The following is a 13,083-nucleotide window of genomic DNA, read 5'->3' on the forward strand; positions in this document are numbered from 1 at the left end:
TGAATAACAATATTGAGTCAGAAGATGGAGGCGCGTCATATGCTTTTGAAGGTAGACATAAGCAAACGGGAATCTTGGGCGTCAACGAAACAGAGTGCATGAGCAGTTGGGCTTGTGGTCATAAAGGAGTGTTATTATCTAGTCCTGGAGCTCGTGTCGGTAACAATGACCTCTTCTTTGCCGGACGGGATGGGGGGACACAGCTGAATAAATCTGTTTTGACTACACCGCCCTGTCAAAACAGGTGTGTACCCATAGGGGTCACTAAGCAGCGCTGTGGGTGGTCATTGCGCACAATCCATTCACTTAACTTCAGTTACTCTGCACGGTCACTGTTTGTGCACGCAACTTTCCCCACGTACCTTTTCTCCCATAACAACAATCAACAAGCCCAGCTGCTTATATTGTGCTTGAGTCGTCCTCATTGTCAAACCAAAACATCCCAAGCCGCCTCTCCTGCAACCCAGGTGCATCAAGCAAACAGCTATATACTCCACAGAACTTAGTCAAAGATTCCCCAGAATCAACTCATTGCCACTCGGACAGGATGGAGAATATACACCAACCACCCAGCTGGTATGCAACGACACAGTACCTCAAGTTCAAGATAGACAAGCTCTCTCAAGCTGCTGAGGCCCTCATCACCCAAATCCCAACAGGATCCATTAATTGGCCTGCGGACCGACAACAAGTGCTGGCGTTGTTGGAGGAGATGACCCAGCTTGATCTCCTCTACCTCGACCTGCAAAACACCCTCCAGAAGGAGGCAACTTGGGAGCAGAGCCCAGAATACCAGCCGCGATGGCCGTGGCCAAGAACCGACGAGCTCCTGCAGATTAGAACCAGAGAGATGTTGGCTCAGGAGGCCAACCATTTGGAGTCGCAGAAGCGACAAATCAAGGCTTGGGTCACACGACAGGAGTCGCTGGAGGAGCAGAGGCGGCGGCAAATGGACTATATCGGTCCTTTTCAGCTCGGCCCTCCGGCCCTGCGACAGGTCCAAAGAGAACCACAGCACCACCGGCCGATGCCGGATAACCCACAGCCTACTCGTCCGGTGGATCAACCCCAGCCAGCTCGTCGCGCGGTTCAACCCAAGCCTGCTCGGCCCGCGGCTCAACACCAGCCTCAGCCACGCCAGCGTCTCCCCCGCTTGGCTCCCAAGCCTGTGGTCCAGCCACACCTGCCTCAGGGGCATCAACAAGTTCGGCAACAACAGTACCGTCAACAACAGCCCGCTGCCCCGGTTCGCCCTGCACCACTGATGGCCTTGCAGCGCCAGGCACACTCCCAGCAGCCACCCCCCCAACAACCACAGCCTGAACAGGGACAACACCGCCGAGTGAGTCCCCTCACACAATTCCTCATCAACTGCGGCGCCATTCCGGCAGATTCTCCCTTGATAAAGCCAGAGAATTCTCCCGAGATCAAGAAAGAGAGCCCTTCTCCAGTGAAGCCACAGCCGCGCGACTAAGGGCAAGCAAAAGTCATAGACAAGGGAAAGGAGAAAGGGCACCCTGAGCGGGCAGTGTGAATGACGTCTCCCTTGAACGCGTGAAGCTGGAGGTGATTTAGCAATTGAGACAGGTCACATCAAGATCACATTATCACTGTATGTAAATTTAGACTGTATTTATGCCTCCTGAAAGCTTGTCTCTATACATCCATGTCTTAGAGGTCCGTGTTGATTGATCGCCTGCTGCCACCGTAAACTATGGACGAGCGGTGCTGGTGTGAGTGTTGGCCTGCATCGACGTATCTACCGTTGTGGGAAAGTAAGATTTGAGGTCACCGTGGTCACAGTAGAACTTCCTTTACAAATCCCCAATCATACACGGTGTCCAGACTTAATACGCCGTCTCTTAAACCTGGATTCATCATCTTAACGGTTATTACACTGTAACTGATCCCAGGCAGACAACAGGAAGCCCTGCATTCAGGACGGGCATCAAACACAGCCCAGGAATCCATCGATCTTGCAGGGCCCCAGGGTATTGTCTTTTGAGCGTATATTCGTTTTCATAAGGTGTAGAGTTGATATAAGAAATTCAGGTAACCCTGGCATGAATTGGACGAGGTTGTTCTAGGAAAGGTCTGTCAACTGAACAGTTTTTAGCATGGCTGTCTAGAGACATGACAAGTGATATATCCATGAGATGAAGAGAACCAACATGGCATAACAGTCGTGGGGTGCGTGTCCTGGTCTGTTATAAGTTTAACCAATCATTTTGTGCTTGTGGTCAACCTTTAGGCAGCCACTCCCAACCCCGCACTGCAGCCTGCATTTGCAGGTCTTCCCACAAACAACACCAAGCAGAACTCTTGTTCTTATTCCTGTCCACCACGCCTTGCATAGCATCTACAACCATGGGTCGATACCATTGTCCGCTCTGCGGATGGCAAATATATGAGTCAAGGCCAATGTCCTCATCATGGAATCAAGAATTTCGCGGCCGTGAGTCACCCAACTGCGCGTACCTCATGAGGCCCCCCCCCTCCCTAACAAACTCGTTCCAAAGTCTGCCGCTGTTCAATCAGCAACCGAACTAACCTCACGGGTGTGGGAAATCAGAACCGTGTTGCCTCTCGATCCTTCGTCGCCCCATTAAACCCAGCTGGGCGATACGACGACCCTGGCTACAGGATTTCAGAGCAAGACGCGGTTGGAACCCATTTTTGTGAAATCAACAACAAATCCGGATTCCCTGTACACAATATCTGTTGGAAGCTACTCGAGGAGGCCATCTACCCCAGCCCGGTGCCAGCTGAAAGGTTGTTCGATGTCTTGAAGTCTTTCGTATGGCCGTCGTTGTGCGTCGATGGGCGGCTTGATTGGCGCTGGAGAGAAATCTCGCAGTCAGCAGAGTGTTCATCGAAAGACTCATTCCCTTGGGATATCACCGCCAACGCGAACACCGCTGATGTGCCGCCATTCACATCGGATCCGTATTTCGTCGACCTTCGCAACAGACGGCAAGCCTGGCAGAAGATATTGACTCTTGTTGACATCCTGGGACTTTGTCCAACTCCAAACGCCGCGTTTACGAAGAGGGGTCATTTGGCACACTTGAAGCCCCGGCCAGACTGTACTCTACGAGTCGGGGGGAGTGCCGCAGAGTCCCTAGTCGGCACGGTGGGTCCGCTGCAAGTGGGATGTTTCCGAAAATCCGTACAATCTCTTGCTATCCCCAACGAGACAGTCCGAATATCTGCGTCAACCATAGATGTGGGATCCTTTACGTACATCTCCGGTTTGACCATTGTGTCGAATTCGCAGACAGAAAGCGCTGGCCACCTGGGTCCCAAGGAAAGGGACCGATCCGTCACCCTAAACGCTGCTGATCTACGGGGCCTCAACGTTGCGGTTGGTTTGAGAGGTATCCACGCTTTGCAGTTTGCAGATTCGGCAGGACTGACCCCTTGGCTGGGCGATCCTCATGATGCTGCAAAAACGACGAGGCTAGGGAGTGTATCAAATATTTCATCACTGGAAGTCTGGTCCGATGTACGTGAAAGGTTCTGATAAAAGACGCGTGAAGCTAACAAGGCGTTGTAGGCATTCAGAATCGTCGAGATTGGTATCGTGAAGAAGCAAAGTTCCGAGCTCAGCGACACAGAAAATATCTCAGACTTGAGGATTTTCGGAATATGGTATCCCGATATTCCCCCTCCTCAACTCAACCTGAATGAAGAGTGCTTCTTCTCTGCGAAAGCATTTGCGGAGGGATTCAGACCGCTGTTCTGGACCCATTTCGGCGGCCCAGGTGGTGTGCATCTAAAAAGCCTACTGAGAATATATTGGAATCAGCCGGCCGAAACTATCAGTTTTGCTTATGAAAACAAGGGGGTTCCATTGAGCTCTCAGAGCTTCGGTCGGGCACCAGAACCTGAATGGGACGACGTCTCATCGTGTTCTGAGCCTGACACTTGGTCGAGCACGTTTGTAATCGATGGACCTGGGGGAGAAATAATTACCGCTGTCGAGACTTGCCAGAAGTACCGGAAGACTGGCAGAACATGGGAGTGTACAGAAGGAGTCCTAGCTGGATTCAAGGTGAGTTAGCATGTCTGCAAACACCACACATCGTCCTGTTTGTGAAGCATAAGGGGCTAACATCACTTCAATCCCTAGGTTTTCACCAACCGTGGACGATCCCACCTGTTCCGGGGGGTTGTAGACGCCTATCCGGAGGACTGGAGAGTTGAGACGAAGCGACTTGAAGTGCCTCCAGGGAGTGTAGTTACAGGGCTATACGGGTTTTCTGTTCGGAATTTGGGATATGGACTTGCAGCACTGGGGACTATCACCGAGTTGGAGGCTTGACTCCCAGCGCAATCGCTCAGAATTTCGGTCCAAGGGCATTCAGTTCACAAGCTTATTGGAGGTCCCCATTCGTTGAACAACAAATAAGCCAAAATAGATCCAAATCAACACTAATCCCCATCTCACCAAGATTATCCCCATCAGCAGTCCCGGCGCATTTCATCAGCGCCCCAAAATCCGCGCCATAACCCGCGTCAGCTTCTCACCCCAGCCATCACCACCCCCAACATTATCACATCTCCAAGCAACCACCCGATCAGGCCTCACCAAAACAGCACCCCTTTCCCCGACGCCCCTCTTCCTACCCCAGTCAAAAAACACATCTCGGTAGTCCTCCCTCCACCCAATACTGTGAACCACCACCTCAACCCCCAACAACCCCTTCACCATCCCCGCCGCCTCTACCCATCCCTTCTTGCCACCAATCCCAGTAAAGAGGGTAAACTTCCCCTTCCCAGCCAAATCATGCGTCGAAATCATCGGTTCCTTCGACCCCGCTGCTGGAGCTCTCAGCCAGGCGTGTGGAAGCCTCGAGCCGGGGTAGGTACTCTCGCGATAGTAAAGATCGGCGTGTTCGGGAGGTCCTGTGTTGGTCGGAGGGGGACCAGTCTCATCATCGGGGTACAAAGCATCAGACTGGTAGAGCTGGTTCATCTCTATCCCGAAACCGTGTCTTTCCACGTCCAACCCCTCGACCAAATTCTGGAATGCGAGACGTAGTTCCTCGCCTTGGGCTGTGTCATCACCCAGACGGGATAGGATCTGCAATTTGTCGGCTGTGTCCGGGTTAGGGACACCGAGAAGAGAAAACAGTTTGGCGTGCATACGACCTGTGTCGTTGGCGCGTTTGACGATTGCTTTACCGATAGGCTGTCGCTCCGCGGTGTAGGAATCCAAAAGGGAAAGGGAAGCTAGGGATTGGTGTACGAAACCGATTTTCCACGCGAGGTTGTACGCGTCTTGGATGCTCGTGTTGGAGCCTAGGCCGTTGAAGGGGGGATGGCGGTGGACGGCGTCGCCTAGGCAGAAGATGTTGTTTATGCCGGGGGTGGTGTATCTTTCGGCGTAGGTCTCGTTGATTTTCCAGGTGGAGAGGCGTTTGAGGGTGACTTTGACGGAGGGGTCGCCGATGAGGTCGTGGACGTGGGAGAGGATTTCGGATGGAGTGGCGGTGATGGCGGTGATGTTTGGTTTGGCGAGCATGACGAAGACCCATTGGGTGAAGGGTTTGACGAAGCGGGCGATGGCGAGGGAGCAGAAGTCTGGTTGGGGTTTGGTGGGGTGGAGCAGAATGTGGATGAGGCCTGGGGAGTGGGGGGTGAGGAGGTGGTTGAGGTCTGCGTCGACAAAGACGTTGAGGGCGAGGCCGCCGCCGGGGGTGTCGTTGAAGGGGAGTTGGAGCTCGCGGGCTACCACGCTACGTGCCCCGTCGGCACCACAGAGAAACTTGGAGATGACGGTGATTTTCTGGTTGGTTAGGACGTCTTGGATTACGGAGTGGACTTTGGAGGTTGTTTCGTCCTGATGGAATGAGACAAATTGGCAGTCCCAGCGGAGGTGGAAGCCGTTTTGTGTTGCTACGCGGAGAAGGATGGGCTCTAGCACTGACTGAGGGAGATCAGCCTGTTCGCATGGACTCGCCTTCTTGAACTCTCCCTGTGGCAATCAGTACCTGTTCTACAGGCGGTCAGTTGGGTGACGCACATATCTGTTCGGATCTGTCCCGCAGTTGTACGTCCGCGAGAGTTCCTCTCCCCCCATGGTGGTGCAAATTCTGGAGTACATCAACAGTTCCTTGGGAGTTGCAAGTTGACGACATTCCTCCTCGAGTCCAACATCACGAAGGCATTCTGGACTCTGTTAGCTCAAGTTCATGCATAAATGTCAAGCTTCATGTACATGCCAAAGGTTGCATTGTTTGTGTAGTGTGACCGGGGCGTCCTCACAGTCGACGACGCCTTGCTTATGATCAATCCCGTCACCCCTAAGTTTGCGCACTGTTAGCTTTCGCCGTCTGGTGTGATGCTTTCATGCGTTATGCTCACCGTAATGGGTCAAGAAGCATGCAAGGCTTGCTCCTGCTGGGCCGGCGCCCACAATGAGAACATCGGTTTCAATCTGCACCATGATGGTCGACGCCTAGGTCATGTACCCCTGGTACCCTCTGGGGTGGACGATGAAGCACCCTGTTGTTACCAAACGCGATTACTTGCAAATGATCTCACCAACTATTTCAGACGCATTTCATCACCGTCTCCGCACGCTGTGTTTCAACCCCGCAGTGGTGTTTTCAACGTCTCACTCGGGGTCTACAAATCCACAACTCGGGTCCATCACCACTGTAAGTGATAAACATCACTCTCACAGAGCCTCGCTAGAGTGAATGAGATGGCTACACCATACCGACCTCCTTATCATCAGCGCCCACCATGACATCCAACGCTCGACTTGCCCAGCTTTCACATACCATCCTGGAAAAGACCAAGATCGTAACGGACCATTTAGCCTCCCACAATCTCACAGCACCATCCTGGGACGTTGACGGCGCAGTCGACTTTCCCATCCCAGAGTCCGCCGGCGAGGCATACACGGCAAGGGTAGACCTAATCGCAGCCACCAAAGAGCTCCACGACCTCACCCTCGGTCCCAAGCAGGGCCTTTCATGGCTGTCATGGGATGTAAGCCGTGCCCCCTACCCTTCTTCTCCACCCTGCCTCCAAAACTGACAAAAACCAACCAGTTCATAAACAACCTCTCCCTCCAAGCAATCTGGGAATTCCGCGTCCCCGAATTTGTCCCCCTCACCGGCTCCATCTCCTTCGAAGACCTAACCGCCAAAGTCGTCGCCGCCAACGGCTTCAAAATCGGCGTCCTGAACCTCCGGCGCTTGATCCGCCACGCGATGCTGAACCACATCTTCATCGAGCCGAGAAAAGGTTTCGTCGCTCACACGAGCGTGTCGAGGATGTTGCTGGAGGATGAACCGATGGCTAACTGGGTTGGGTACATGTGTCGTGATCTGTGGAAGCCAGCTGCTCACGTTGTTGACGCGATGAAGAAGTGGCCTGGGAGCGAGGAGCCGACGGAGACGGCGGTGAATCACGCGTTTGAGCAGAGCTTGCCGTGGTACGATTACTTGCAGTCGGTGCCGGAGAAGGCGAGGAGGTATAACCTTGCGATGAAGCTGCATAGTGGGAATGAGGGGTTTTCGGTGGGGCATACGGTGAGGGGGTATGCTTGGGGGGAGTTGGGGGAGGCTACGGTTGTGGATGTAAGTCTTTCTCCACGCTGCGGTGCTGAGGGATGGAGTACTGATAGGGAGAGCAGATGGGCGGGAACCAAGGGTTCGTCTCTTTCGCCATAGCGGAGGCCTTTCCCAAGCTGAAATTTGTGGTGCAAGACACGGAGGGCATGAGAAAGCCAGAGGCTATGGGACCGATGCCAGCTCACCTTGAAGAAAGGGTCACACGGACTGTACATGACTTTTTCGAGCCGCAGACGGTTGTTGCTGATGTCTACTTCTTCCGATGGATATTCCACGGTTTCTCGGACAAGTACAACATCAAGATACTTCGAGCGCTGCGACCGGCGCTGCGCAAAGGAGCAAAGGTGGTCATCAACGACGGCACACTGCCAGAGCCACTGACGGCAAGCTACCTGCAGGAACGCAACATCCGCACCATGGACGCCTTCAACCAGGTAACAGTGAACGCAAGGGAGAGGGAAATTGATGACTGGAGCGAGCTGTTCAGACTGGCTGATGAGCGGTACAAGTTCACGGGGGCGTGGAAGCCAGAAAACAGCCACATGTGGTTTATTGAGGCGGAATGGACCGGATAATGTGTACCTATTTTTCAATCATCTCAATACGAGCCTTCACAAATCTAAAGCTAAGTCCAGAGGAAGTGGTCAGCGCCGGGAATCTGGCGATGTCCAGCGATAGGGAAAGACTTGACAATCTTGTCCAGCTCCTCCTTCTCCTCCGTGGTGATCTCCACAACCGTCGAGTTCTCAATGACACGGTCCGCGCGGGTAGCTCCCGGAATAGGAATGATTTCACCGACGTCACCAGTGTTGGAATAGGACCTGATCCAAGCAAGTGCGAGCTGCGCCGGCGTCACCCCCTTCTTCTCGGCAAACGCCTTGACCTTGTCAACAAGCTCGAGGTTCTTGGCAAAGTTCTAAAAAAAAGGGGGGGGGGGAGGGCATCAGTAATAATAACACCGTGGGAAGAACTCATGGTCCCTTACCTCGGGCTGGAACCTTCCAAACATATGCCTGTTATCTCCCTGAGGAATATCCTCAACCTTCTTGATTTGACCCGTCAAGAAGCCGTATCCAAGAGGAGCGTAGCTCAGCAGTACAACACCACACTCCTTAGCCGCCTTGGCCACGCCATTGGTAAGGATCTCACTGCTCCAGAGCGAGAACTCAACCTCGGCATGGGTGATGGGCACCACAGCGGCAGCCTTGCGGATCGTCTCGGCCCGAACCTCGGACAGACCCACAGAGCCGATCTTGCCCTCGTCCTTGAGCTGCTTGAGAGCACCGACCGTCACCTCGACGGGGATGTTCTGATCCATCCGGGCAGGGCCGAAGACATCAATGAACTTGACGTCCCCGAGGATGGCGTTGCATTCCTCCCAGCTGGCGCGCACGCCCTCGGGTGAGCAGTTGGGGGAGTAGGTTGTCGGATCGAAGCAGGCCCGGATGAAGAGGGTCACCTTTTCCGCATCCTCGGGGTACTTGGTGAAGTACCGGCGTAGGAGGTGAAGGCCGGCGGTGGGGGGATCGGGGGGCAGTCCGTAGACGGAAGAAGTCGACCAGATGGTGGCGCCGGCGCTGATGGCGGCCTTCATGGCCTCGAAGGCTTGTTCATCCGAAGGCTTGTTGGGGCGCCATGTGTATCCCAGGAGGCCAAGACCGGTATGAGGGAGGGGCGACATGATGAGATAGATGCACGAGATGGCTAATGATACGATAACAGAGGGTTGTAGATAGTGGTGTTCGATTCTGCGGATTTCGGGTCATCCAGGTCACATCGTCTTAAGAAGATTACGGTGGGTTTGTCACACGTTCTTACAACCTAACCCCGCGCTCATTCACTGTTCCAAAGTCGGGGTTGCCAATTGCCTCATAGGGCTGCGTTGGATGCCCTCCCCTCCTTTGTCTCGGCCAACACCCCTTATCCCCGGACGTTAAATCCAGGATAGAAGCTGACGAGCTACCAAGGTACAAGCCAGCGGGCCGGACCCGAGTTCAACGCCACCCGTCTTACATCCGTACATCCGACAGCGTCGCGCATATAGGGGGGGTACCTAATCCAAATCTCCGAACAAGGCAGGTCGATTCTTCCACCCCCTTTCCATCCCTTTTTATTCACACCATGGTTGCCTTTGATCCTTCACGCCTGGGCGTGAACTTCACCTCCCAGACCCACAGCGACACATATGCCCAGATTGATCCTTCCGGCATCACCCCCGCGCCATGCATCGGAAGGACAGTCCTCGTTACCGGCGCCGCCAAAGGCATCGGGCGAGCCATTGTTGCGTCTTACGCCAAGGCGGGTGCCAGTCGCATCGCCATCACCGCCCGCGGGGACGTATCCGCCACCCATGCCGAGGCCCTCCAAGCAGCTGCAAAGGCGGGAAGAGATAGCGTTGAATTTCTCATCCTTCGGCTGGACGTCAACGACCATGACACCATCGAGGCATGCGCCCAGGAGCTGGCCTCTAGGTGGGGGCACATTGACATTCTTGTCAACAATGCGGGATACCTGGCACCGTTTGTGCCATTGGGCGAAGGGGACAGGGACGACTGGTGGTTGACGTGGGAGGTCAACGTGCGTGGTGTCTACTGGGTCATTCGTGCGCTTCTACCTCTTATCCTGAAGAGCAAGGACAAGACTATTGTCAATCTCACCTCGGTCGGAGCCCTGGCGCTGACCCCCGGTGCGAGTGCCTATCAGCCGTCTAAGCTGGCGGTGCTGCGTTTGTCCGAGTATCTGATGGTGGATTACGAGTCCAGGGGCCTGCTGGTGTACTCTGTTCACCCGGCGTCAGTGGCGACTGATCTCGCTAACAATATGCCAGCAGAAATCGTTCAAGGTTGGTCATCACCCCGCAGAGCGTTTGAGGTTACATGCCGCAGCTGACAAGAATTGGACGGCAGCTGTGTGCCATGATACGCCTGAGCTGGCCGGTGATAGCATTGTGTTTCTGACCAGCGAGCGACGGGAGTGGTTGGCTGGGAGGTATATCAGCTGCGCTTGGGATATGCCTGAGCTGATGGCCAGGAGAGAGGAAATCGTAGAGAAGGATCTATTGAAACTTCAGGTGCGGTTTCAGTGAAGTTATCTAGCCGAGGCCAAGCTTTTATTAGGCTTCTTGGCATGATGCTTGTTTGAGATATGCGGTTGAATCGCGTGGGGTCCACTGCGGGAATGCACAATTTCTACCCACTTGCCCCACAAAAGGGGGATCTCACGATATAAACAATGAGGGTCGTTGCCTACATAGTTTACGATTGCATCCCTTCTGCTACCGTGCATCTTTCACGTCGTCTCTGCTTACATAATCTGTTTGTTTGATGGCGATGACCGGTTGTGATGAGCCCGGCACGGGTTAAAGCCAAGTTGCGTTCTTTACCGCAATGAGCCCTCTATGTGTGCTAAGACAAGCCAACTTCAGAAGACGCGAAGCTTGCATTCCATTCGTCTCTACTCTATTGTCATCAGAGCTGAACATCTTTTCTTTGCCTCCAGTTGGCGGCGGGTTAGGGTTCTGCCCGAGAAACCAAGACAAACTCGGGTCCTGAACCCACCTTGGTGTTGACTGTCCTGAGAACTCAACATCACAGAACTCAGGTCTGTCCTTCGCTCGGTGGTTCATAGCAGTTAATAGATAGCCAATTGATTCATGGTCAGTGCACATTCAGTCCATCTTGAAGATTTCCAAGTACAGCATTTGCCGTGTTGAAAATAACTGCAATCACATCATGGAGCGCTTCCCTCGCACATCCGAAGACGCCGACAAACTCCTCAAGCTATCCGACCTACTCCGTGACGCGGCCCTGACTGTCAAGGAAGAGTGGAGCAAAGAAGTCTTTGACGAACCATCAAACATTCCCAACGGCAAAGCAAGCGGTGGACACCACAGTCATGAAGCAACAGCCAGGATCCTCCCCAGTCGAAAGCTCTGGGACGCCGAGAGGACAATCGAGGCTGTCTCGGGAGTTTTAGTCGAGCTAGTCTCAGAGCCACACCAACGGATCCAGCAGGTGCTAACCCAATACATGGAATCAAGGGCTCTGTTCATTGCGGCTGAGCGCAGGATCCCGGATTTGCTTGCCGAGGCGGGTGAGGGGGGGTTGGATGTTGAGACGTTGGGGCAAAAGACCAAGATTGAGTATCGGAAATTGGGTAAGTCCTTTTGATATCAGGAAGCAGCCATCAGTTAAGAGAGAGAACTGAGACGTAAAAAAGCTCGTATCTTGCGTACACTCTGCGCAATCCACATCTTCACTGAAGTCGCCGAGGGCCGCTTCGCCAACAACCGCATTTCCGCTTCGCTGGTGCAAAACCCTGGTCTTCGGGCTTATGTGCAATTATTGTAAGATGAATCCCCCCCCTCCCTCACTGACGCGCCTACTGACATCGGATGCAACAGCGGTCTGCACGTGTCCGCGGCGGCGGAGCATCTACCCCGCTACCTTGTCGGGCCGAAGGGCGCGTCTTACAAGGTCGAGGAGACGGCGTTCCATCACGCCATGGGGACTGACAGGCCTCTTTGGGAGTGGATGACACAGCGACTGCCTTCGGATCAGGTCACTTCTGATGGGCCTGGGTACCCTGGTGTGCCCGAGTTGGCGAACTTTCCTGTCTCGTTTGATCACAAGGGTCTGGTGGGAAGGCCGGAGTTAGAGAACTTTGCTTTGGCTATGTTGGGGGGTGGTCAGGCGTCGGGTACTGCGCATGCGTATGGTGAGATATGGTTACCCGCTTATGCTAGGTTGGTGGGACGGACAAGTAGACTGACTGGGAGGTAGATTTTCCGTGGGGTGAACTTGGAGATGGGCTGGTTGTGGATGTCGGTGGTGGAGTTGGTACGTATTTTCGCGTCCATGGTAAGACACCTGGTAGCTGACAGCCAACAGGGGGGTTCGTCTTGCAACTCCTACCAATCTATCCCCGGCTCAAGTTTGTCGTTCAAGACCGGCCGGAAAACGTGGAGAGGGGCGAGCGCGAGATATTCCCCGCTAAAGCCCCTGATGCCTTGGCTGCAGGGAGAGTCAAGTTCATGCCCCATGATTTCTTTACTGAAAACCCAGTGAAGAACGCGGATGTCTACTGGCTACGCGGAATTCTGTAAGATTTGGTCCCTTTTCGTTCTGTGCTCTACTGTCTAACAGTTCTAGACATGACTGGTCCGATGATTACTGCGTGAGCATTCTCAAAGCTGTCAAGGCTTCCATGGGCCCCAAATCAAGAATTCTGATTTGTGATCCCGTCATGAATACCACTTTTGGCTGCGATGAGATTGAAGCAGCACCGAGTCCGCTCCCAGCAAACTACGGGTACCATGTCCGTTATTGCCACAACCGGGATATTGGTCTCATGGCGACCATCAACGGGATTGAGAGGACTCCTTCCGAGTTCAAGGCCTTGTTCGAGGAAGCTGGGCTGCGACTGGTGAAGTTCTGGGATACAAGGAGCATGGTCGGGATTACTGAGGCTGGTTTATGAACAAAGAAATAATTTG

General features: G+C 53.8%; 7 protein-coding genes across 7 annotated transcripts; 5 read left to right on the plus strand and 2 right to left on the minus strand.

Annotated features, from left to right (window-relative positions):
* Positions 1–547: 547 nt before the first annotated feature.
* QC761_511113 (uncharacterized protein) lies at positions 548–1,474 on the plus strand (the record flags this gene model as incomplete). The annotated part of the gene is made up of 1 exon (XM_062880278.1): positions 548–1,474. One exon carries the CDS (start codon positions 548–550, stop codon positions 1,472–1,474), a length of 927 nt encoding a protein of 308 aa, XP_062731628.1.
* A 958-nt stretch (positions 1,475–2,432) lies between these two features.
* QC761_511110 (uncharacterized protein) lies at positions 2,433–4,324 on the plus strand (the record flags this gene model as incomplete). The annotated part of the gene is made up of 4 exons (XM_062880277.1): positions 2,433–2,455; positions 2,539–3,505; positions 3,557–4,054; positions 4,133–4,324. The coding sequence occupies 4 exons, from the start codon at positions 2,433–2,435 to the stop codon at positions 4,322–4,324; spliced, it is 1,680 nt and encodes a 559-aa protein (XP_062731629.1).
* Positions 4,325–4,486: 162 nt separating this feature from the next.
* QC761_511100 (uncharacterized protein) lies at positions 4,487–6,451 on the minus strand (the record flags this gene model as incomplete). The annotated part of the gene is made up of 4 exons (XM_062880276.1): positions 4,487–5,980; positions 6,029–6,174; positions 6,228–6,308; positions 6,370–6,451. 4 exons carry the CDS (start codon positions 6,449–6,451, stop codon positions 4,487–4,489), a joined length of 1,803 nt encoding a protein of 600 aa, XP_062731630.1.
* Positions 6,452–6,753: 302 nt separating this feature from the next.
* On the plus strand, positions 6,754–8,164 carry QC761_511090 (uncharacterized protein; the record flags this gene model as incomplete). Its single annotated transcript, XM_062880275.1, has 3 exons — positions 6,754–7,002; positions 7,065–7,595; positions 7,652–8,164. The coding sequence occupies 3 exons, from the start codon at positions 6,754–6,756 to the stop codon at positions 8,162–8,164; spliced, it is 1,293 nt and encodes a 430-aa protein (XP_062731631.1).
* On the minus strand, positions 8,137–11,935 carry QC761_511080 (uncharacterized protein). Its single transcript, XM_062880274.1, has 3 exons — positions 11,611–11,935; positions 8,575–11,546; positions 8,137–8,505 (listed from the first exon to the last, which is right to left on the minus strand). Exons 2-3 carry the CDS (start codon positions 9,268–9,270, stop codon positions 8,215–8,217), a joined length of 987 nt encoding a protein of 328 aa, XP_062731632.1. The 5' UTR covers positions 9,271–11,546; positions 11,611–11,935; the 3' UTR covers positions 8,137–8,214.
* QC761_511070 (putative secondary metabolism biosynthetic enzyme) lies at positions 9,504–10,884 on the plus strand. Its single transcript, XM_062880273.1, has 2 exons — positions 9,504–10,431; positions 10,496–10,884. The coding sequence occupies exons 1-2, from the start codon at positions 9,711–9,713 to the stop codon at positions 10,672–10,674; spliced, it is 900 nt and encodes a 299-aa protein (XP_062731633.1). The 5' UTR covers positions 9,504–9,710; the 3' UTR covers positions 10,675–10,884.
* Positions 11,321–13,067, plus strand: QC761_511060 (uncharacterized protein; the record flags this gene model as incomplete). Its single annotated transcript, XM_062880272.1, has 6 exons — positions 11,321–11,744; positions 11,808–11,934; positions 11,992–12,305; positions 12,371–12,427; positions 12,479–12,689; positions 12,740–13,067. 6 exons carry the CDS (start codon positions 11,321–11,323, stop codon positions 13,065–13,067), a joined length of 1,461 nt encoding a protein of 486 aa, XP_062731634.1.
* Positions 13,068–13,083: the final 16 nt, after the last annotated feature.

Source organism: Podospora bellae-mahoneyi, chromosome 5, assembly GCF_035222275.1.
Source record: "Podospora bellae-mahoneyi strain CBS 112042 chromosome 5, whole genome shotgun sequence".
Taxonomy (NCBI): Eukaryota; Fungi; Ascomycota; class Sordariomycetes; order Sordariales; family Podosporaceae; genus Podospora; species Podospora bellae-mahoneyi.

What these genes read in the sequence shown, in the direction of transcription:
- QC761_511080 (XM_062880274.1), bottom strand. Translation starts at nt 9,270, where the DNA reads ATGTCGCCCCTCCCTCATACCGGTCTTGGCCTCCTGGGATACACATGG. An exon ending in TTGGAAGGTTCCAGCCCGAG is followed by an intron (nt 8,506 to 8,574) that starts GTAAGGGACCAT and finishes CCTTTTTTTTAG; the next exon opens with AACTTTGCCAAGAACCTCGA.
- QC761_511070 (XM_062880273.1), top strand. Translation starts at nt 9,711, where the DNA reads ATGGTTGCCTTTGATCCTTCACGCCTGGGCGTGAACTTCACCTCCCAG. An exon ending in GCCAGCAGAAATCGTTCAAG is followed by an intron (nt 10,432 to 10,495) that starts GTTGGTCATCAC and finishes ATTGGACGGCAG; the next exon opens with CTGTGTGCCATGATACGCCT.